We start from the raw sequence: 24,769 nt of genomic DNA, 5'->3' as shown, positions 1-24,769 counted from the left end.
CTAAAAACTTTCCCTTTAACCTAGAACTCATTAATAAACAAAATGCTCTGGAACAGGAGGAAAAGAATGAAGGAAGTTCCCATCCCTTGCCCCACAACCGTCACTAAAACAAAGAGGCAAGCAAACAAAAACTTATGACATAAAAAATTTAGAATATGTACAATATATATAATAATTATAACAATAACTGCAAATAAGTCAAATTATGTTATCAATAGGAAATGACTCTTAGATGGGACTTTACTTTTAAGACAGTTATATGCTTCTCACAAAAAGAATACCTAAATAAATTGACATGATGTGCTAAAAATAATAGAATAGATAGATTTTCTCAAAATTAAAAAAAATCCTGCTTGGCACTATTAACATGAGAAAATGCAGAGGACAGGGAAAAATAAAGATTAAGAATCATTTCTAACTAATACAGAATCCACCATGCAAAGACATAACAGTATTTAAACTTCTGCACCAAATAACATCTGATTAATGTATCTGAGAAATTTTTAACAAAACAAGAAACAATTTGATCTTTTACTGAGAAACAAATGGCAAAATTTGTATATCCTGTCTGATTTTACTCATGGGAAATACACATATATGAAAAAACCTGAAAAGCAAAACATATTTAAGGCATATAAATTTGTAGTTGGAATATGAATGGTTTTTATTTGCTCTTGAATACTTCTGTATATTACCTAAAATTTTGCTATTGACCATGGATTAGTTCTTTAATAAAATGGTATTAATTCAAAAGTAACACAGGTGGTAAAATTTCTAGTTCTTAAGAGAATGGACTTTGTCTATATTTTACTTTGATTTTTTTTAAAGATTTTACTTACTTATTTAAGAGAGAGAGGAGAGAAAGAGAGAGACAGCATGAGAGGAGAGAAGGTCAGAGGGAGAAGCAGACTTCCTGTGGAGCACAGAGCCCAAGGTGGGACTCGATCCTGGGACTCCAGGATCATGACCTGAGACGAAAGCAGTTGTTCAACCAACTGAGCCACCCAGGTGCCCTTGATTTTGGTTTTTAAGGCGATTTAAAATTACCAGATATTATCATTTTGGTCTACCATTAATTGCTATAAACTGGTCTTATGTAGAAATAAACTAAAGTTAAATCTACCTTCATTATAATAAGGATGCAATTCCTACAACCTTGACAGTTCACATAATTTGAAATTTTGTACAAAATAAAATCCTTCGATTACGTCAAAGAATACTGTGTCTTTGGAAATCAACACCCCAGTTGCTAAGGATCCCATATGCAGTCTTCTTCCTTAAAGGGAAAAATCAGAATTCTCATACAATTATTTCCCAGTGAGTAAAATCAGACATACACATTAACCTTCAAGAATTTTAAGTAATGGTGGCGCCTGGGTGGCTCAGTGGGTTAAAGTCTCTGCCTTCGGCTCAGGTCATGATCCCAGGATCCTGGGATTGAGCCCCCATTGGGCTCTCTGTTCAGTGGGGAGCCTGCTCCCCACTCTCTCTCTGCTGGCTGCTGCCCCTGCTTGTGATCTGTGTCAAATAAATAAATAAAATAAATTTAAAAAGAAAAGAATTCTAAGTAATGGATAGAAATGATTTAAAGACCCAAGGCTGATCTTTCATTACTTTATCATTGCTTTTACTAAATTGGGCAATTAATCATGCCATTTTGACAATTAAAAGTGTTATCCCAAGTCATATCCTCTTGTTCTTTTTACTTATTAAAGTAAAAATACATCTACAAGTTTATTTTTAAATTTCTACCTAGTTCAATTTCACAATGTGGTTACATAAAGTCAAAGAAAATGACAGGCCAAGTGACAAAGGAATCAGATGAACGTGAACACATGTCATAAAGGTACTCTCTTGGCATGATAAAGCTTTAACTGCAGGTGACAACAAATTAAGAAGTACTGTGCATATAAAATTAAAACCATGCTTTTGAGAATCCTTTTCTACATAGTATTCCAATCAGTCATTATAAATTCATAAAATTTACAGAGCCAATCATTTTATACAATCTTTTATTTTCTATGGATATGAAGAAGAAAATGCTATTATTATAAGGCAAAACAACAATAAAGAGAAATAAAATTATATACTGTTAACTAAATGATTACTTGGGAAGTAAACCAAGTTTTAAAAATAAGAGAAATGGGCGCCTGGGTGGCTCAGAGGGTTAAGCCTCTGCCTTCAGCTAAGGTCATGATCTCAGTGTCCTGGGATTGAGTCCCACAACAGGCTCTCTGCTTGGCAGGGAGCCTGCTTCCTCCTCCTTTCTCTCTCTGCCTGCCTCTCTGCCTACCTGTGATCTCTCTCTTTCAAATAAATAAATAAAATCTTAAAAAAAATAAAAATAGAAAATATAGCAGATTAGAAAATTATATTTTCCTTTCTTCTTGGTAAGGAATTCCTTCTCTCATTACTAAAATAATCAAATAAATGAATGAGAGGGCATAAATACATAAACAAAAAGCACAAAAGAAAAAATGACAGCAGATAAATCAACACATCTTTGAAGCAGGAAAATAGATAATGATGTGGGAAACAAAGGCAGAAGAAAAAGTACTAAATTTCCTTACTATCTGTAGCCCATTGATAAGTCCTTGAAAACAGAGTGACATTCCTCTAGGAACTCTGCTGCCTCCATGTTAATACTTCACTAAGGGCAAAAGATAATCTTAGCCCAACTCCCAGGATCCTGTAAGTCTACTTTAATAGATAAAAATTCCTTTAGAAACTTCCTTTATCTCTAACTCCCCATGATACATGTTGGCAATCATTCCCCAAGCATATGACCCACAGATACACATCTGAAGGGTTTCATGACTCAGGTTTTATTAGACAGAAGTAAATGATCTTTTCCCAACAATAGCTAGCCCCCTCAAGGTCCTGGAAACCTTGCTTCCAAAATTTCTTAGGGACTTCCGTTATCCCTAACCCCCTCCCAACTTGGAACTAGATAATGGGCCACTCCTCTTGACCCCAGTGCAGGTCTTTCTGTTCATGGGTCCTGTCCCTGTACTTTAATAAAATCATCTTTTTACACCAAAGACATCTCAAGAATTCCTTCTTGGCTGTAGGCTTCAGACCTTAGCGTCTTTCCTATATCAGACAAGGACAGAGCCAAGAGTCTGCAGAGAGAGGATGGCGTAAGAATACCCAGGAAACGTTTGGAAACATCATGTCTGCTAGAAGGAACTTACTCAGAGGAGGAGGCTCACTGCTGGTGACAGGCTCCTTGGCCTTAGCTGGGCAGTTGCCTGACCAGTCCAAGAAGTTCACCAGCAGGTGGGCCCCACATGTGCATGCAAAGGTACATCCCAGCCTTCTGGTGCCTCTCTCTCAAGAGTGAACACGGAGGACTGCTGGACTTACCAGAATGTCCTTCATGTAATAGAAAGAAGCCAACCAACCTCACCCAAACCAAGTCAAAACACAAGCACCTGGGAAAAAAGGGGATGTAGGGAGCAGGAAAACAACAGCCTCAAATACTGTCAGAGAGTTAAAAAAAAAAAAAAAAAAAAAAAAGACACACAAGCAAAAAAAATCAGAACAAGATGCAATAAAAAAACTAATCAGAGAATAACGATGCGTTTCAAGAAACTGAAAAAAAAAAATCCCAGTACAATTAAAAATTTCAACCAAAGAACTACAAGTCAAGGTTGAAAAACAGTCCATAAAAAAGAACAAAAGATAGGGAAGTCAGTGCTAGGGGAGAACATCAGAACACATAGAAAAGAGGGCATTACTCAAAAATTACCATAGCAACATTTCCCAGAAACAAAAGACATGAGCTTGCTGATTGAACCTATGAATGAAATCTCATTTCAGAATACCAGTGATAAAAAGAAAGTCCTGAAAATGTCCAGGGCTTGAAATTCTTACAGAGGGTGGGGTGGAAGAAGAGGAAGACCAATCCTTTCCTGAAGTGAAATCTGAATGACAGTTGACTTCTGGTATGCAGAGGGAAAAATGGAGCGATGCCTTCAATATTCTGAAGAAAAAGGTTTCCAACTAGAATTCTATCCACAAGTCAATGACTATAGTTGAGGAGAGATAAAAAATACTTTTGATATTAAAAAAAAAATTCAGGGGCGCCTGGGTGGCTCAGTGGGTTAAGCCTCTGCCTTCAGCTCAGGTCATGATCTCAGGGTCCTGGGATCGAGCCCCACATCGGGCTCTCTGCTCGGCAGGGAGCCTGCTCCCCCCTCTCTCTCTGCCTGCCTCTCTGCCTACTTGTGGCTCTCTCTGTCTATCAAATAAATAAATAACAATCTTAAAAAAAAAAAAATTCAACTACCTCCCACAATCCTACCCCAAAACCTGGGAGAAAATAAACCAGGGACCAAGACTTGAAACCCAGGAAATCAAGTACATGGCAGAAAGGAGGCAAAGGTAATCCCAGGAGGCAGGAGAGTCCCAGTAATATGGCTGTGCAGCTCACCTGTAGAGAAACCGGCAAGGGCAGGGGGTTGGGTATGGTCTCCAGGTTTGGAGAAATGATGAATGGACCATCCAAGGGGCCCAACTGCTGCTGAGAGAGGATTTGGAGGGGAATGGCTTTGTCAAAGGAGTCTGGGCTGGAAGGCAGGGCTGGGAGAGATCAGAGAGGGTGCAGGGGTTTATGCTCAGAGGCTGCACTGCCAGGCAACCAGGAAGGAAACCCACCCAAGAAGCAGGGGCACAGCACAGCAAATGCTCTCCCTAAAGATGAAAATCCACTTCTAAGAATGCCAAGAGATTCGTCAATGAGGTCAAGAGCCAGAGGAGTTCCACAGGCTCTGCACACCACTTATACACACACACTTACACAGTCCAGCACACTCCCCCAACAATACCCCCACCACACACACACATACACACAATTTCACCAACACACACCGCACACTATACTACACACCCCACAGATGTACCTACTGTACCCACACACATTATACACACATATGAACACATCACATATATATATATATACATTCATACATACCAAACACACATATATGCCATGACACACACACACATACACACACACTGGCAAACTGATTTATAAATCATGAATAGAGGCCAAGTTGTGCCATAAATTTCCATGAATAGCACCCAAAAGTAGATTATCAGATATCCTTTCTTTTGAGCAGTAGATATCCCTTTTCTATTTGTGTGTGTGTGTGTTTTCTTTATGGTGTGACACCAGCAATGTGTGTCCTGTATCTCAACTGGGAGCACTGGGGCAAGAGGTCCCTACCTTGTAACAATATCTGGCTCTTTGTGTAAAGAATGTCATTATTAGCTCCTTAACTAATTACCTTTGTATATTTTTTAAAGATTTTATTTATTTATTTGAGAGAGAGCAGGAGCAGAGAGGTGAGGGGCAGAGAGAGAAGCAGGCTCCCTTTTGAGCAGCACCCCCCGCCCCAACAAACCTGCCCTACATGGAGCCCAAGCCCAGAACCCTGTGATAAAGAGCTAGAGGCAGACGTTTAACAGACTAAGCACCCAGGTGCCCCCCTTTTGTATATTTTATGACACAGAGCTCGACCAAGTCTTTCCGAATCTGTGTTCTACTCAAGTTAGAAAAAACAAATTCCTGTCTAATCTTGGACCCTGGCTTAAATTAAGTTTACATTTTGTAGTCCCAATATTGTCATCTTTAAATATTTCTGTGTTAACAAACACACCTACTTCATTTTACTCACTATGTAAATTCATTCAAATAACATGTAAATTGTGTGATAATTGTGTACCAAAAGTCCTATTTTCATACAGATAAGAAATGATGCAATTTTCCTAAATAATGGCTTATGCAGATTTTACATAAACTCTAAACAGCTCTGAATATTACTGTTAACCCCTTGACTATTTTAATGAAAACTAGAGTAAACCTGTCTGAAATCCATCTAAAAAGGATACCAAGAGGTCCACCTGATCTCTCAAAGAGGTCTATTATTTTCAGATGTCGTCAGCTATGTCCTGATGTCACAACTCTCCTTGCCCGCTGTACGAAACAAGACACTGACAACTTATTTTAAGAATATTGTTTACTTCCTTTCAAAACACCATGCCTTCAATATCAGAATCAGAAACTCTGACATAAAATGGTAAAAACAAGATTCACTCCTTGCAAGCACTTTGCTGCCCAGAGTATTTTATAGAACAACTAAAATCACTGTCTTCCTATACTTCCAAGCATTCCCCAAGGCTTTGGAAGCAGAGGTCAATTGAGCCGTTTTGTACAGGACTTTGTGAACCTGAAGGGGTTTCTACTTATATTATTTTCTTCCTCTTTTTAAATGTAAAAATATTTGCCTAAAACTCTTCTGGACTAGAAACTGTAAAAAGCATTTTGTATAACAATGACTCCTCGGTAAAGGTACATATTTATGACAAGAAGAAAAAAAACTTTCGTTTTAGAAAATGCAAGTCTAATTCACATGCTTCAGGAAACTCAAGCTAGAGATGATTATGACAACAAATCCAGCGCTCTGGGAGAATGCAACATTTAAAAATTCTCATCTCCTGCTTACCGTCTCATTGACAAATAAGATGGAAAATGTATAATGACAACTTTGGGTATGTTAAGGCAAATTCCTAGTAGGTGTAGTTAGGTGTGTGTGTTTGTGTAATATTCTTAACAGATACCACTAAAGATACACACTGATGAACAATATTTTTCATGTTATACAACAATGTAAAATTAATACTACAGTAATGGGAATACATAAAAACAAACCCCAAAGAATATGAATGATTTATCGTAACTGTTCTTGCCCAATTAGTTCCAAGTTCTTAAGTTATACTCAACATTACATTAGTACATTGACTGACTTAGTAATGATATTCAGAATGTGATAACCTATAGAGAAGTGAAAACAACAATTGGTAGTTTAAAAAGAAATCAAAGTTTTAATTAAAAATGGATACAGTCAGTCAATTAGTAATTCTAGCATCTCAAAGCTAAACTTGATAAGACAAGACCAGTCACTGAAAATGGTTAAAGCAAGAGAGAGAAATGCTCTGTGCCTACTAGAGCTAACCTTATATTGCCTATAACCTCTGCCCTCCATAACTGCTTTACAATCAACACTAACCCCACCAAGGACTTATCCTCATTCCATGAATACAAAATAGTATTAAATATAATAAAATCTGTTTTCACAGGTAAGTAAAAATTTGTCTGTCAGTTTAATCCTGTGTAAGTTCTAAATGCAAGTTTAAGAACCATCCAGTTATCTAATTTTTGTCTTTTCTAATCTAGAAAGAAACTCATCACAGGTAGTTGTTTATTTTTTTTTTCTGAGGTAATGGAATCATTAAGCTTTTGAAGACTTCAATTTACAGGAGCCTGCTCTATTATAACAAGGTCTAGGGCGGGAAGAGTGCCAAGACCCAAAGGCATTGCCCTGAGCAGCCCTATGAATTGTTAGGTCTGGAGAAAGACTGCCTTGTGCTTTCTTTCTGACTATCATATAGGTGCAGTATTTGCTTTTTCTGCTAGGCTTCACTGAATGCCTTTCTTTAAACTCTACTTCCACACTCTTCTAGTTTCTTCAGAAGTTCTGAGGCCAATCTTTAAAGGCTGCATGGTGGATGGAGGAAATCCTGTCGGACAGTCTCAATATTATTCATAATTAGATACTACAAATACGAACAACAACTGGGTCTGTCTGTGCCATACTGAATGAGGAAAAGTTCCAGGAAGCTGCTGGAACAAAGTGGAGCACACCCACTCTGACTCTGTTCGCTATGTTTTCCAAATCCAAGCAGGGAGAAGCAAGCGAACCACATGAAGGAACAGTGTGGGAGCCAAGTCCACTGTGATGAAGTGGGAGAAGAGACCTTGACTGAGCTACCTGGTAATCTTATCTCCAGGGGAATCACGCTGGAGCTGTCCGGGGTGATATTTGTTATTTCAGCCCCAGTGCCTCAGGAGGGTAAACCAGGCCAACCACAATGTTACAGTCTTCCTAACTTTCAGGATAATGACCCAAGTTTTGAAGGAAGGACTCACTTTTCATCTGGAAATAACTGCCACTCAAAAATCTACTAGGAGAAGGCAGAACAGGGTAAACACTCTCACGGCTATGCTACATTGCTTTCTGTGCCATTCAGTATGGTGGCCAATCACTTGGCTACATGTGATTGAGGAACTGAGGATTTAGTTTTGTTTAATTTTGATTAATTTTAAAAGATTTTATTTATTTATTTGACAGAGAAAGAGAGATCACAAGTGGGCAGAGAGGCAGGCAAAGAGAGGGGAGGGGAGAAGCAGGCTAACCGCTGAGCAGAGAGCCCCATGTGAGGCTCGATCTCAGGACCCTGGGATCATGACCTGAGCCAAAGGCAAAGGCTTAACCCACTGAGCCCTCCAGGTGCCCCATAATTTTGATTAATTTTAATTTAAACAGGCATATATGACTCATGACTAATCATAGAGGGGTATGCAGTTCTAGATTTTAAAAAAACAAAAAGAAGCCCACAACAAAAGCCTGAGGAAGATTCTTCATAGCTATATACCCCTAAGGATGTCTGAAAAATGACTCTATCATTTTTCAACAGGGTATTCACCTAATACAGAGTCCCCCAAATGGTGTGACCACTCCCTCTCCCTCCCACTTTTTGTCCTTTACTCTCTTTTCCTCCTTCCCGCACATAACACCACAATGTCTCCAGAGATCTGTCCCCAGTCTCCTAGCCCATGAGTCCTACACATTTGCCCAAGTACCCAAGATGTCCACATATCTTTATTTCTTTTTTTATGGATTCTATATGACATCCTTTTAAGTGTTAATATTACATTTACACATATAACATATTCATTTATGCTATTTGGGATGTGTTTACCATTATTCCTTATAGTAACATTTGCTTTGGTTCATTTAGAACTGTTTTCAGTGCTGGCTTCCAGGATTGCAACCACCTGGTAAAGCAAGACTTCCACATGGATCTCTTCTGTTCAAACAAATATTACACCTTGCATCACACATTTCATAACCTATTCCCTTCTCTTTCTACTTATCTATGACATTTATTTTATGTATTTTTCTATTTCAACAATTTTTTTTAGTTTACATATTCTATAACTATAGCACCATATGAATAATTCATCTCTATGTTATTTTACCAATTGATGTAAACAGAAAACATAGTAGGGACTTATATGGATTTATTTGTACTTACTTTTTCTTAAAGCACTATCCTCTCTAAACTTTTCTGAAATATTGGATACATGGGTATATGCTTCAATATAACTTATACTTAATACTTTCTATTCTATCACTGAATTACCTCATCTCCAAATGACTAAGACATAAAGAAAGGGAAATAGGGGCGAGGTGAAAACAATTGGGGGGAGAGGCAAGAAGCTCTGGAATCTCTCTAGAAGACAGCAGGATGCAGCATTTGTGTGGAGAAAATTCAGGCCTGGGGTGGGACACAGAGTGGTGAGCACATCCCATAGAACAGGCACTTGTTAAGGAAAGTATCAGACACCAGAGGTTCTGGGAAGTGATGCAGGTCCAGGAAAGACCTCAAGGGTCCAAGAAAGCTCCAGAAAGGGCAGAGGTGGGCAGGCAGCAGTGGGGCTTTACTCAAGTCAAGTGGGGCCTTAGAGACACAGAGAAGGGAGCATGATGGGAAGGCATTTGGCTCCAAGAGAGTCATTTTTGATGTTACCTATAGCTGCTAATCTGCACACTGTTCCAATTCATCCCTAAAATAATTTAAACAAGAAAAACTTTTACCTGTGATGTCCTGAATACCGTGGACCACGGATATGGCCTATTCCTCGGCACCCTGGTGTAGGACAAACAGCTTGCCCTGGAAGGATTTTCACATCATTTGCTCCTTCAGGAAGTAAAAGAACATACCTTGAAAACACCTCAGTAAAGAACTAGAAAGACTAAAATATGTAAATGATATTCATTGAGACTTTGCAAATTAACAACAAACCATCACTAAAATACTTACTAGATACTTGTGATGTTTTATAACATGATTTAGCAGAAAATATCAGTGCTGTCATACTTAAAACTAACACAACTGATATCTGAGGCAGAGCGAAATATACAGGCATTGAAATGTTTTAAAAATATGAGAACATTCATCCATTTCTTTTAGAGAATCATACTGGCAAAGGTGATATAACCATGAGCTAAAAATGTGAAAGAGTGAGGTCTGGTTTGTGGTTCCCTTTGAAACTCCACTCAACCAAAACAGAGCTCCCCCAAATACAGGACAGAAATTCAATAAATAGGGGTGCCTGGGTGGTTCAGTCAGTTAGGAGTCTGCCTTTGGCTCAGGTCATGATCCCAGGGTCCTGGGGTTGAGCCCTGTGTCAGGCTCTCTGCTTAGTGGGATATCTGTTTCTCCCTCTCACTCTGCCCCTCCGCTCTCCCTCTCTCTCTCTTAAAAAAATAAAATCTTAAAAAAAAAATTCAGCTAATAAATGAGACATGCCAAAGATGGTGAACATAGCCCTAGCCATGCTTAATTAAGTAGCTTTCAAAGCTAGCTGAAAAAAAGCACTGACTCCTACTCCACTTCACTAATACTATGTACAGTAACACTTATGCTGCACTGATACTATTATAATGCTGTATGTACTTAATACTAATATCAGTGCTAATATGTAACCACTCCAGGCCAGAGAGAAACTCTATTAAGCCCAAGGGCAATCTATCTCTAAAGATTATCAGGAGCTCAACCCTGTTTCTCTGTTCTGTGATTTTCCTCAGTCTGCTCTCCCTTTAGAAAAAGCGCTCTGGATCTTGTCATCACACAAAATGACACTGCTTCCAAAAGCACTAAGCAAACAAGCCATCTTGACTACAAAATCGTATCCTTCCAGATTGCTTGCTGAGGTAGCCCAGCTGCCGATGATGGTTCAATATCCTGGGAGTTTCCAGGCCACAGAGTCCCTTCTTTCCCATCCTCACTTCTCTCCCTTCATAAATAACTCCCTTCCCTTTTCTTTGATTCTGCCAACCAGGAGCTCCCTTCTGTTGCGAATAACTTAAGCCCCCTTGCCTCGAAGACCTTCTGTGACAGGTGACTGTAGGAAGGATATAAAGAGCCTGCCATGGGTCAGCGGCACCACCCTGCTGGTCTGTGTTTCACAGGAATAAGTTCTCCTAGAAAAAAATTACACAATGGTGCAAATTCACTGTTAACAAAACTTTGGTCTTCAGTGTCACCTGAGCCCCTCCCCACTCTCCCAGGCCTCTGTAAGCCTCTACCTCTGGTTCTATCCGCTGCCCCTGCCTGTACTTCACTGGGAAAACAGGAACCTGTCCTGGGGTACAGCATTCCCTCCTTCCTTTCCATCACAATGAGGAGCTCTCTCCCCTCCAGGGTGGGTCTCACCCTTTCCATTTGGGTCTTACCTATAGGGTCTTGAGGCTCTAATATATTCTTGTCACTCCTGCACTAATGAATCTTGTACCAGTATTTCAACAAATTCCAGTTTCCCCATCACAAAAAGAAAAAAAAAAAAAAGACAAAACAAAACAGAAAACAAAAGCTTAACACTCTCTTTGGGAGACTCACATTCCCGTTTAGGAGCCATTCACTGTTTTGCCTTTCCCAATCAGACTCTTCAGAGAAGTTATTTCTGTTTCCTCACATCTCGCTTCTCAAACCATATCATTCCTCTCAGGTCACTAATGACTGCTGTGCATGAAGCCCGTCATGTGCTACTGAGGATACATCACACTTGCTGCCTTGGTGCGATTACGCACTATCCTTTCTCAAGTTGTTACTGCCCACAAGCTTTGGTGGCAGCACCCCCCCCCCCCAACCCCCTACAGTTTCCTTGCTGCAAATGGGCATTCTCTTGGAATACTATTTGCCAGATCTCCCTCCTCTAGTTAACCTGAAGATGTCAGAGGACCTCAAGATATGTTCCTGGGCTGCCATTTCTACAGCTTTGTTTATAACCTGCAAGCTGTAGATGCTCACAGGCTATATACAAGCCCACAGCCTACGTATAACAAATATTAGACGGTACCACAGCAAATATTTAGACCTCAGAGACATTTTCGGTAAGTTTATTGAGTGAGAAGAAAATCTGTCTTAGACACTTATTATGCCTTCAAAATTTTGCAAAACACCTTGAGGGATAAACAGAGAGAAACATGTTGCCTAATCCAAAGGTAGCTTTTGGAAGCAGCCTTGAGAAAGAAACAACTTTTAAACAAATTCAGTGAAAACTATAGTTAAAGAACTGTAAACAAGTCTCTAATTAAGAAGTATGTTTATGTCAGTCGGTAAATAAAAAGATTTATAAGAAAGAAGCACAGAATATAAAGAGATTCTCCAAACTGCGCCTCATGATCCACTACCAAGGCCACCGTCACAAAGACCTGGAATATTATACCTATAAACAAACCACCAAACAAATGTTCTCTGTCAGTCAGCCTGTCGCTCTGTGTGGACAACTTTCCAATAAACTGTCAGTGAAGATTCTCTAATATGTTTTTCAGGACTATTTCAATGCACTTGATTAAATTAGGCTTGAAGTGATCTTTTAAATATTTATCAAGGCACATTTATCTCCAATGTCCCAATGGGGGTTATATTTCTCTACTTGTTAGATACGTAAGGAAGAGTATGACCTCAACTATTACGAGAAGAGTTATTACATTAAGAACTGCAAGCAAGGATCATAACAAAGAAGAAGTAGAGAAGAACATGCAATAAAAAAGCATGGAATCTAACAATTTTCCTTGGTATATTTTGTATGATGAAGTTTAATGGGTTGACTCAATGGTGAATTAGACAGCCATCTGTTGGGGAAAAGAAACCTGTGAATTCTATAATCCTTCATATTATTGCCTCTAGGATAAGGGAACCTATGATAAAATTAATGTTTTTTTCCTCAGAAAATAATTACATTTTTACCAAGAATATCTTCCTTTTAACTTGGATATTTAAAGAATTAAGTCTCAAGAAGAAAATGTTCTCAACTTGACATCATTCTTTTTTAGAGAGACAATCCTGAACATTTTACCCTTCCTTGCCTGCTTTTTGCCACTTTAACTGAAATCAATTTCCTAGTTTATCTGCTGAGCTCCTGTTTCCCTTCACTAGAGTCAGGACATTGACCTTATCTAATGAGTCTACCACTGGAGCCCCAGAACCCACTACAAGTAGCAACTGGCACATAATAAATACCAAATAAAAACATTTTATAAATGAATCAAAAATCACAAAGATAGCAACAATTAACACCTGTAGGCATTATTTGGCATATCCTGACCACCATGCTGGAAGCTAATCCCCACTTTACTCCTATTTCAGAGCTTAGCTTGTCTAAAATCAATCTCTGATTTTCTATTTCTGAATACCATGAGCTATTATCAAGCACTAATAGCTCCTAATTTATTCCAAGTCTTCTGTGAAAATTGTACTTAGGCAGGAGTCAATCTAATGGCATGGCTCTTCCTGCAAAGGCAAAACAAAATTGAAAATATCCTTGTAGACTGGAAATTATCCGAGTAAGGAGCAATGCTTCACACTCACATGATACAGTAAGTAAAATGTCCTAATGGGCCCCCCATTCACATGGAATTATGTGGCTGCCATCAGCAGCCCAGGCAGACACTGTAGTTGCCCACCCAACGTCCATTCCCTCTTTCTTGCTGACTGAACCCTGATTTGGTTCAAGACAGCAATGTGCCCAGCTAAAAATGTTGGCTTTGGGGCACCTGGGTGGCTCAGTGGGTTAAGCCGCTGCCTTTGGCTCGGGTCATGATCTCAGGGTCCTGGGATCGAGTCCCGCATCAGGCTCTCTGCTCAGCAGGGAGCCTGCTTCCTTCTCTCTCTCTCTCTCTGCCTGCCTCTCAGTGTACTTGTAATTTCTCTCTGTCAAATAAATAAATAAAATCTAAAAAAAAAAAAATAAAAATAAAAAAAATAAATAAAAATGTTGGCTTTGCCAGCCTCTCACATCTAGATGTGGTCATTTGACACCATCTGGGACAATAAGACCTAAGGGAAGTGCAACATAAGGATGTCCACAAAGGCTTCTTTCCCAGTAGGAGGGTAAAGGTGATGCCAGTGCTGCTTTGCCCATGTCCTCCCCTTCCTCGACCTTCATGGAATGCAGATGTTAGAACTCACAAGGTTGACAAGCACAAAGACAAAAGCAAAAGTGTTGAAGAATAACCTCTTTGATTAAACCATTGTAAACAGATTTTTGTGTGACTTGCAGCTGAAAAGTCCATATAAGAAAACAGCAATTTTATTGTGTTTATCCTTTTGTGAAATCAAACAATTATTCTAAGACAAAAACAAGAATCGCATATGAGCATTTGATCTATTTGTCACGTAAAGAAGATGTAAGATATTAAGGGAAAAATCAATACACTAAAGAGCTCGCACTCATTGCTAAAAAATGAGAAAGGGAATTGGCCTTTATTTCAAAATGGCGGAAACTGGTGCCCACCAGTGACGTGAATGAAAAGGCTTTACTGATCCAGTAAGTGTGGGTTAGAGGCTGCGTTCACGGCTCTCTTTCTGAGCAGGAAGCAGCCCCCCCTCCGAACTGTTATTTTATTGGGTCTAGAGGTGATTGGGGGCAGAATGACAATGGCACTGAAGCAAATGAAGGGGTTCTGTTCCATTACATATATATGTGAGCTCTGCACCGATGTGTGCCCACATCAGGGCACAAGGATCAAGCAGCAGGCTTCCTAGCTAATTACCACTGCCAGAAAAGTTTTCAGTTCAACCTGATTCATTTCATAAGTGTTTTACAGAGAAATGACTTTACCATCAGGTGGTAATATCTGCTGGAGGATACACAGAAAAGTGGAACAGATTTAAATCTGATACTGCTAGCAGACAAGTTAAGATACTTTAACTCTTATTTTCTTGATACTATTTTTTTTAAATAATAGTTTTTTTGAATAGCCATTGAGAGTTATTTACTCATTTAAAGAGGTACTGAGTGCCTGCTATATACCAGACAGGATTTGGAGGGCCAAGGATATGGCAGCAGACCAAACAGAAAGACCTGTTGTCCCTGGAGCTTATGTTCTGTTGCCAAAGATAGAATAAACATTCATTGAGAAACACAATGGAATGTCAGATAGTGATAGTGCTAGGAAGACATAAAGTCATGGGGCAGAAGTGGGGATGCTCTTAAGGCTGGTAGTCAGGGGGGAAGTCTTGACATTCGATTCTACACGGAGTGAGAACACATTTCTGGAAGAACAGCAGGAAGGCCAGTGTGGTTGGAGCCAAAAAGGAAAGCAGGCAAGAGATGAGATCTCACAGGCCAAAGGGACATTCTGGGTTAGGTGGGGGCTCTGGAGAACAGAAAGGGCTGAAGAATAATTAAGAATATACTTACTGAGCCTGTTCTTTGAGGGGCACAGTAGGCAAGGGCCTGGTGCAGGCTGTGCCTTGTGGCGGGGTCTAGAGGTACCCTGCAACCATGGTGTCTACACCTGGTGCTTGAGGCCATGGATTAGGTGAGATCCCATGGTGAGTTAGTGTCAGTGGAGGAGAGAAGAGGCCTGAGGACTGAGCTCTGGGAAACAGAGTAGGTAGAGGCGAAAAGAGCGTGAGGAAGGGGTGGAGAAGGAGCAGCCAGGCAGAGCCATGCATCCTCCATGGAGAAGGACATGCAGACAGTGCACCAGGAAGCAAGTCAGGGGCTGTGACCATGTGCTGAGGAAGGGCACCTGTTCCCCGGCTGTGTGTATGCAGCGCAGAGCTGCTGGGACTGGAGTGGGACCGTTTTTGGTCACTGGATGCCAAGAAGCCCGACTCAAGATAAGGGAATGTGGAAGAGAAAAAAGGGGCAGACCTGGGCACTAAGTGCTCTCCACCCAGAGCACTAGTTTTCTTGGCAAAACAGGCCCCAAGACCATCAGCTGAAATTAAGAATGGAGCAAGGGAAGGAGCAGATTTAAATCTGGGTCTTATAAGAAATAAATAAAAGAAACTATTCAGATATGCACGTGTTTCCATTTCATACACTTAGGATTCTTTGGTAGGTAATCTTAGGATTTCACTGTCTTTATTTTAGGAAGAAACCTTTAGGGCAGTAACCTGTTTTGTTTTGTTTTGTTTTGTTTTGTTTTTTCCTCCTGCCCTGCTCCCAGAAAATTTATTTTACAGTTCTTAAGAAGATTTAATGAAATAATTACCCCTGAATGCTAGAGAATGCAAAGAATAAGCATACCTTTCAAACTGAAATTATAGATTAATCATACTTATTCTTTATCTCCTAATGAAATTAGGGACAACAAATATCCATTGTGCTGTAATAATGAGTTTTTCAAACAGAAGAAGAAAAAAACAGTGTTGAAGAAAATAATGTAACCAAACACCATGTTTGCTTGTCCAAGGTTTCAGGCTGTCAGTTTTCATGATATGTAAGCAAAATAGAATAATAATTTTGTGAAATGGAAATGCAACCTAAGAATAAGAAAAGGTTCCTACAAATGTGACTGTTTTGTCTAACCTGTTGATCTAGAAAAACCTTTAAAATATAGCCATGGCAATAGCTGTAATGGAAGGCAAACTAATCACCCACCTGATGCAGGACCCCATCCAGAAATGTGCCCGAGTCCTGCTCTGTGGCCAGTGGTGACAATGATACTTATTCTACTGCGGCGAGTGGTGAGAAGAGTTCAGCAGCAATGTTAGCCTTCTGAAAGCCCCTCCCACGGATCCGACTAGAGCTTCCCACTGAACACTTACCGTCAAAAGAGAAACATGTTCTACTGGGATCTGCTCGGTATTTAAAAGGAGACAGAACAGTGGGCAAAGATTTCCTTAGCAAATATAAAATGCACTTATCACATGTGGAGTTTTAAATAAGAGACAGAATAACATGGTAGGTAACTGGTCAATAACAAGGGGAGCCCAGAAAAATTGGATCTCGCGCTTAAGTACGGGCACAGGATTGGGGCATCAATTTGTACCCAACTGCTTACACAAAACTAGGCTCTTCTCATATTATCAAATAGCAGAGACCTTCATAAAATGCCAACCTGTTTTGTAACCCAGTTTTTAACCTTTCAAAAAATCAGAAAAACAATACTCTTGATTAATGGAAGGGAAAAATTGGGAGAGGTCCACATAGATAATGCAGAAGCACAGAATTTTAAGAGTAGAAAAAACTTTGGACGTTACTGGTTCACATGAAATATCTGGTTTGCATGTTACTGAACTAAATTGAATTAAACTTGCCTCTAGTGCATAACCATACTGGGGTGAGGGGCAGGCGGTAGGGGGCAATATGTGTATAACAGCAAGTCAAACAAAACTACTTCACTAAACTGTACTGTATCATTGTTTTTATTACTTTTAAGAAAGAAATAAAAGTAGATGCATTTGTCTTCTAAATCTTAACTTTTACACAAATTCTTTCAAAGCTATTATAAAAACTGGGGTACCTGGGTAGCTTAGTCACTTAAGGGTCTGCCTTCGGCTCACGTCATGACCCAGGGATCCTCAGATGGAACCCTGTGTCAGACTCCCTACTCAAAGAGATTCTGCTTCTCCCTCTCCCTCTGCCCTCCCCCCTCACCCCACCCTGGCTTGTGCTCTCTCTCAAATAAATAAATAAAAATCTTTAAAAAATTCCCAGCTACTGTAGAAGCTAAAACTACTTTCTTTTGTGCTACATCTCCCCTCATTTGTCTTTTATATGAAATCAGCTTTCTTTTTTTTAATTTATTTTTTATTAACAGGTCTGTGAATCATCGGGCTTACACACTTCACAGCACTCACCATAGAACATACCTACTCCAATGTCCATTACCCAGCCATCCTATCTTTACCCTCCCACTCCCCAGCAACCCTCAGTTTGTTTTGCAGGAATAAGAGTCTCTTATGGTTTGTCTCCTTCCTGATCCCATCTTATTTCATGAAATCAACTTTCTTAAAAACAACAACAACTAATTTGGTATTTGGTTTATGTAAATGAATTAGTCCTACCTAATCAAAACAAAAACGCTGCAACCTTCCCTTTCTCTCCTCATGCTATACTCTATTTCTGTTTCTCTACCCTCCCCAACCTCATGCTCTCTTTCTGTCCCCTCTCTTCCCTTCCTTTCTCCCTCTACTTTGCCCCCTGCAACAGGACACTAAACAGAATCCCAAAGGATGATAACTATGCCTTCCTTAGTCCTAGAACTTTTCTTATTCATGTGAAGAGAGATACAAAACTGACCTAAAACTGTATTCATGTTTGTTTTTGAGCATCTCCAATCCCTTAACTGATTTTTCTCCTTTTACCAAAAGAAGAAATTATTTAGAAGAATTAAACTATGAAGTGATTCTAAAAAGGGGTGATGATAACATCTTTCCAATAGCCTGTAAATAACTCCTAAAGTAGAAATGGGCATTAATGCCCAATCCCTCCAAAAATTAGCACCTCGACTATCCTAAATGTTGAGAGTTGTTTGGGAAGCTTGTTTATATGTATATAATTAATTGTGATTTCTACTCTAAACCTAACACTACAATTAATGACATTCCTGTATTGAGTAACTTGTGATTAGTCTTGGCAGAATTGCCATGTTTTAGTGGGAAGGAAACCCTCTACCCTGAGGTCGGTAACACATGCCTGGATGAAATGGAAGGAGCAGCCCACCTTTCCTCCAAGACTTGTGTACTAGTTTACTCACTGGGGGCTTTGAGTTAGTTTGGATTATTGGCCTGAGGGAGAAGGATGAGCGCTTCCTGCCTGTAAAGTGTTAGTGCCGCCCAGAGGGACTACCGTGCAAGATAGGCAAGAGACCACACCTGCTCCATGCTACCTGCTCAAAACAGCAAATAACAACACCCTTTTCATCACAGATATGACGATGCTCCATTCTGAGAAGGAGAGAAAGTGCCCCTCATATGGTCTGACCATGAAATGCTAACTTGCCGATGGCTGAGTAAGTGTCCATGGTACCTGCCCTTTGAGTCCATTCTAAAGTAGCAGGACAATAACCTACCAGGTTCTGCATAGGCCAGATACCATGGGCACAGCCACAGAGGATCAGGAGAAGCTGGAAAGAACACAGATATTTGGACATATAAAGTTCAGGTCCCCAAAAATCTGAATTCCAGGGGTAAGCTTATGGATCTTACTTAGGTGTTCCTTCTCAGGTTGGAAACCACTGACCTAGACCACTCTTAGTTTTGCAATAAGGAAATAATGCTTTGGGAGATCAAATTCTTTGTGCCCAATCATAAATCATACCATGGCAGTCAGGACAAGAATTCAAGCTTCTTAACTTGCAGATCTGTGCTCTTTTCACTCTGTTATGCTGCCCAAGATGCAACCTCTATACTCAACACTTCTATAGGTTTATAGACAAAAAACCTCTGAACACACTATCCCTTGCTTTAAAGCTTAAGCGACAGCAAGGGTAACCACACATGTGTTAGTCAAATATCTGGAATGAACAGAGTGAAGTCTGGGTGATTGCACCATGCTACACAGCGAAAGCAACAGATACAGCGGGAGTGCGCACAGCGAGCCGGAGACCACCACGGGAGCACTCAGAGCGAGTTGGAGACCACCACGGAAACGCACGCGCACACAGTGAGTCAGAGACCAACATGGGATCGCGCAGAGCGAGTTGGAGACCACCGCTGCTCTCCTCACACACTCCTTACAAGAGGTGCAGTTTCCTGAGATGGCAATGGTCCAGGTATAGTCTTTATACAGCATGACCTTGAACTCAGGCTACTCACAGTGCCTTCAGCTCAGTACATGCTGACTGTCCAGTTCAGTGATGAAGGACTAACCCTCTGCAATAGGCTGAGCGAGACACGCTTTTCAGTAATTGTGACTAAAAACACATCCTGCCTTTACTTGGGGAAGGTGGAAAGCTAACCCTGGAATCAGATGGGAGACTTCACTGTGTTGCCGCTTTCCCTGACCACCTGATACTGTAGGGAATTCGTGGGCAGGTATTACATAAAGAGTCGGCTCCTAATGACTTCCATTACAAAACAGGTCCATTGATACGAAGAGAGTGATGACTTAAAAACAAAGGATGGAGGATGTTCTCTTCCCTATAAAAAACACCAGCTACACATTAAAGATTATAAACTTCCACAGCCACTTCTTTCACTCTGCTCTGCCATTCCTTGAGACGTATGCAGAGAAAGAGTCAAGCAAAGCAGCATTAAAAAGTGTAGGATTATTTGAGGGGAATAATGTCTTGAAGGAGTGGGCCAGTAACAGAGTGGCAGTGATACGCTATCAACAGCCATGACCTCAACCGTATCGGCTTCCCACTATTTGGTGATCACAGAAACATTACATGCAGAACATTTTTATGAAGGAATGCTGCCAAGTAAAATTAGGAGCACTCTAAAGAACGTTCTAGGGCAGGTAAGTGGCAATGGAAGACAGGTTCATGTCATATGTAATAGGTAGAGGCTACTGGAGGGTCAGAGTAACTCTGAGGTTGTGTCTGCAGCGGCTAGGATGGGAGCTCCTAAATGTGTCAGTTCTTCCACGGACAGGTCATGCAAGGAAAGCCCCATGGCGTCCCCAGCTGGATGCGACAGTGTGGAGATCTGTTATCCCAAAGACCTAGGGAGGCTCTTCTGACATCTCTTAAAATTACAATATTCGTATGTGTTCAAGTTAAAATTTATTGCTTTGCCAAGAAAAAAAATACTCTAATTTTTACTTTCTGGTTTGAAATGAGTATCAAAGCATACATGAAAATTAAAATATAAGCCAAAGGCTCTCGCATTATTCACTGAATTTTACGTTTGTGCACCTTTTCAACTACATGACTCTTGGTTGTTTAGAATGCAGAGTGAAATGAAAAAACAAACCATAATCTCTATACAGCTTCCTTCATAATGTAAATATATAATACTTATTTTATGTTAAAAATATTTGATTCTATTTTTATTCTAATGGGTCATTTAAGGATAGATCTACTTAGAAAATAAAATTGACAGGTATTTGTCAGTTTTTCTAAGATCAGAAAGAAAGGGAATAAGACATCTCCAAGATGCTACTACCCCTAAGCTTGTCTGTAAACAAACATATGGAGTTGCCCTCACACGCTCCCCATCTTCACTCTGACCCCCAAGCTCAAAACTAGATGTTGGTATGACTAGAATCTTGGGAGGAGAAATTTCAATCTCTTCACACTGAAACTGGTATCTGCAGCAGCAGAGTGACCCTGCAATGCCTCCCATGGGACCTGCCTTCCCCTTCCCTGGCCAGGTGTCTGTTCAGAGTCCATCCTAGCTGCCCCATCCACTACAGTCACCAGTGTAAAACCATGTCCCACAGGACTTTCCAAGCTTGGCACAGTGCTCAGTACAATTGAGATGCCAAAAAAGGTCTTTATTCAGTACACTGACATTACCCTTTAAGATAATAAACCTTCCTTAAACAATATTAAACAATATTCTCAGGCAGTCTGTTGATCATTCAAGGTTTCCATTATCCAAACCTGTAGGGCAACGTAGACACTGGGGTGTAACAACTGCTTATCATCACTTTCCCTTTCCTTAGAAGTCATCACAGTTTTCTGGATAGGGTTAAAACCTTTCTGAGAAATCCTGAAAAGTCTTCTGCCTAATCCAGGGTCTCTATAGGACAACCATGTGCTGACATCCACAAATCTGTGGCCCGATAGGACCTACGTACTGGGATAGGACCTGTACACTGGGACAGGACCCACACGCTGGAATAGAGTGCTTTATTGTCAAACCACTGAGCTATTCCAGGACTTTTAGAAGTTTGTGTGTATTTGTAGTATCAGTAACTTAGAACAGAACAGTGCTTTGATGAGAGACAATCTAATAGTGTCTGTAATGGGACAACTAAGACCACCTTGTCATATTTCATTTCAATAACTATGAACAGAAGCAAAGGAAGTTATCTAGCTATGATGAGAAAATAATCCGCAAAACTGTTCCATGCTAGATTTAGGCACCCAAATATCAAGTTTTAGAACAAAGTATATGAATTCTGCCCTCACACCTCCAGAAGGTAGAGCACACAGGATAAGCACTTCAACAAGGAACATTTAAAACAGATAATATCATTAAGACTATAAGTACATTTTGAAATGTATTATTTTTCCTTGATAAATCTATCATGTAAATCTGTAATTAGGGACTTCTAAAATAGCTAACTTTTTTAAGCACAATATGCTGTAATTGTCTATTAAGTCAATGAGTACTTAGGGACTCTTAAAACTGCTGATTACTTGCTTGCTGGATTTCGGAAGAACAAGAACTAAACTCTCCTCATAAAATTCTCTTTAAAATAGACTGAAATTGAAATTGTGCTATTACCTGGCTAAGTTAATCTTCCTTTTTTTTCTCAGAATGACATCTATTCATCATCATATTTATCATTCCAGATGTGGACTAAAACTGCATTAAGTTATACTTTATAATTTAAATGAATTTTCATCTCCACCAGAATAAAACTTTTCTAGTTCCACAGGGTCCCAAATGTCATCAAAGGGGGTTTTATTAATCATTGAGTTCCTACTTCAGATTTCAGGATTTTATCTCACTCAATAGGATAAACAACATACCAGGCCATTTGGTTTATTTACAAATCATTCTGTTATATTTATACATCTGCTGTGTAATGAACCAAAAGGAAAATGGGTTATGTCCTTTATCAAGTTATGTTCTATTATGCTTGTTTTTGCTTAACAGTTAAATAAATTAGCAATGTTTACAGGGTCCTTAAAATAAATTATAATAAATGTTATAGCTATTATTATTGTAGTTTGTGAAAATAGTCTATTAATATACAATTTAACTTCATAATAATGTTATCTATGTTTAATTTACTTTGTAATCAGGCATCATAATTACTTCCAAATATAAAACAAACAGAAGCTAAAGAAAGAACAATGACAAAATTCTTTAGACATGGAAGTCAGCTAAGGAAATCTTTTTCTGCTTGTCAGCTTCCTATTCATGAAAGTTCTCTTTGTTGGTAGTGGAAGTTATTTTGGCTGATATCTCTGCTACTAGACCTGACTGAACTAATTTTACAACTGCTAGTAAAGAATTCACTCCATAATGGTTGCAGGTGAGAACCCAAGGTGGCCTCTAAAGATGCATGCTTTGGCATAAATGATGAACCAACCCTTAGAGAAAAAAACAGATAAATATTGGAATCCAGACATTGGAGAAATGCTGATAGACACAACACTCTTCATCTCTCCACTCATGAAGTTTATAATACTGACAAAAAGCAAGGAAACAGACCATTAAAATAACTACATATTATGATATGTACTACAATATTATGATATGTACTATGGAGAAGAGGTAGTGATAAAATGGAAAACAGGGGTGATCGTTCTTTAGATAATGTGTTAGGGAAGGCGTTTTTCCTAAGGGACCATCTGAAATGAATTCCAAAGGGTATGAAAGTGTAGTCTATTAGAAGAGCAGATAGAACATTCTGGACAGAAACAATAGCATATGCAAAGGCCCTGGGGTGAAAAGACTTTGTGTTCAAAAAACTGAAAGAAAGGAGTGAGTGGATGGATGAGAGGAGAAAGAAAGACTAGGAGGTGAGAGGTATGTGTATTCACATTCTGTCTTCTTGGTTTTCCTCCTTTGTTCCCATTCTACCCTCTTCAGCTAGCACTGGAGTGGGCATTTATTTATAAATGGGAAGACCCAATATGAGGCTGGGGCAATAGCCGGCTATTTGCTTCCTTTGGTCTACAAAGGTGTGGCCCCACATCTCTAAGAAAAGATCCCATACAGCAGAAGGTAATGACACAGCAGTGGCCTGTGGTCAAGTTAATGAGCTGAAGGCCATACTTCTGCTTTGACATACCCTGCATCGGACCCAGAAGGGACCCAGATGTTCTTCTATGCCTCAGTAAGGAGGCATAGGGTCTTTGAGAGCACTGGTAGGTGAACAAGAACCTGGCATCAAGATGCAAAGTCGCACAGAGATTTGGGTACTGGAGCAAACAGCTGGGACCACACAACTTGGGGAAGTATCTTGAGGCATCAACCTACAGATTCCTCAGATTCCTCCCAGGCCTGAGAGGGATTCCTCCTTAAGGAAAAAAAAAAGCTCTGCCTTTTTCTAGAAACAGCTGCACACCTGGCAAGGTGCTGGTCATGAACGGTGTGCAGTTAGCATGGGTATGAGGCTGTGTGGCAGAGTAAACGATTTCTGCCACCCTCTTCGAAGACCACCATGCCTTATGCAACACTTCTAAGGCTGCAAAGCAGAGGATGCTGTCCCTTTCTGGACACCTGACTTGGCCCTTCAACAGGCCTGTCCAACAGCTGGGGTGACCACCTTCCTGTCTAAGTGTGGGTGATGGGGAAGGGAGACTTCTCTGACCATAAAAGGACACTGTGTTGGGGTCGGGTAAGCCAGGAAGCACATTCTGACTGGGGCCACCCACCCAACCTCCATCTCTAATAGGCGCTGCTAACCACTGCATCCACACTTGGGCATGATACGCTGGGGCTTGGTGAGCTGGGAGGATTCTGTTGGGTTTATCTTCTCCAGCCACATCTCTGGTGACTCCCAAAGATAAAGCGCTTGTTTGAGGTTTGCTTATACTTCCTGAGAATATGAATCAAACCCGGTCCTACAGCTACATGTTTTTATATCCACATTGAGAGAGCAGCTCTGTTCCCCTCGAGGTTGTGATGGACCGTATTCCTGGCACAAATGGTGAGGCCAGGTTTGTCTGATGGGATGGGCACCTGCACTGCTGGTCCCCACCCTGGAGGACTGGGTGGTCTGCCCTGTCACTCCACACCCCCACCAGTGCTTGTCATTTGGGGTCTG

At 40.2% G+C, this 24,769-nt stretch overlaps 1 protein-coding gene across 2 annotated transcripts in view; it reads right to left on the bottom strand.

The window, feature by feature from the left end:
• L3MBTL4 (L3MBTL histone methyl-lysine binding protein 4) overlaps nucleotides 1-24,769 on the bottom strand; it is a 453,622-nt gene that overhangs the window by 151,342 nt on the left and 277,511 nt on the right. For both annotated transcript variants that reach the window (XM_059409232.1, XM_059409233.1), the window contains exon 14: nucleotides 9,726-9,828. In XM_059409232.1, the coding sequence (XP_059265215.1) occupies nucleotides 9,726-9,828 (103 nt within the window). The remainder of the gene's footprint in view (nucleotides 1-9,725; nucleotides 9,829-24,769) is intronic.

This window comes from Mustela nigripes, chromosome 8 (assembly GCF_022355385.1).
Source record: "Mustela nigripes isolate SB6536 chromosome 8, MUSNIG.SB6536, whole genome shotgun sequence".
Taxonomy (NCBI): domain Eukaryota; kingdom Metazoa; phylum Chordata; class Mammalia; order Carnivora; family Mustelidae; genus Mustela; species Mustela nigripes.
This window is presented reverse-complemented; position numbering and strand designations above follow the sequence as displayed.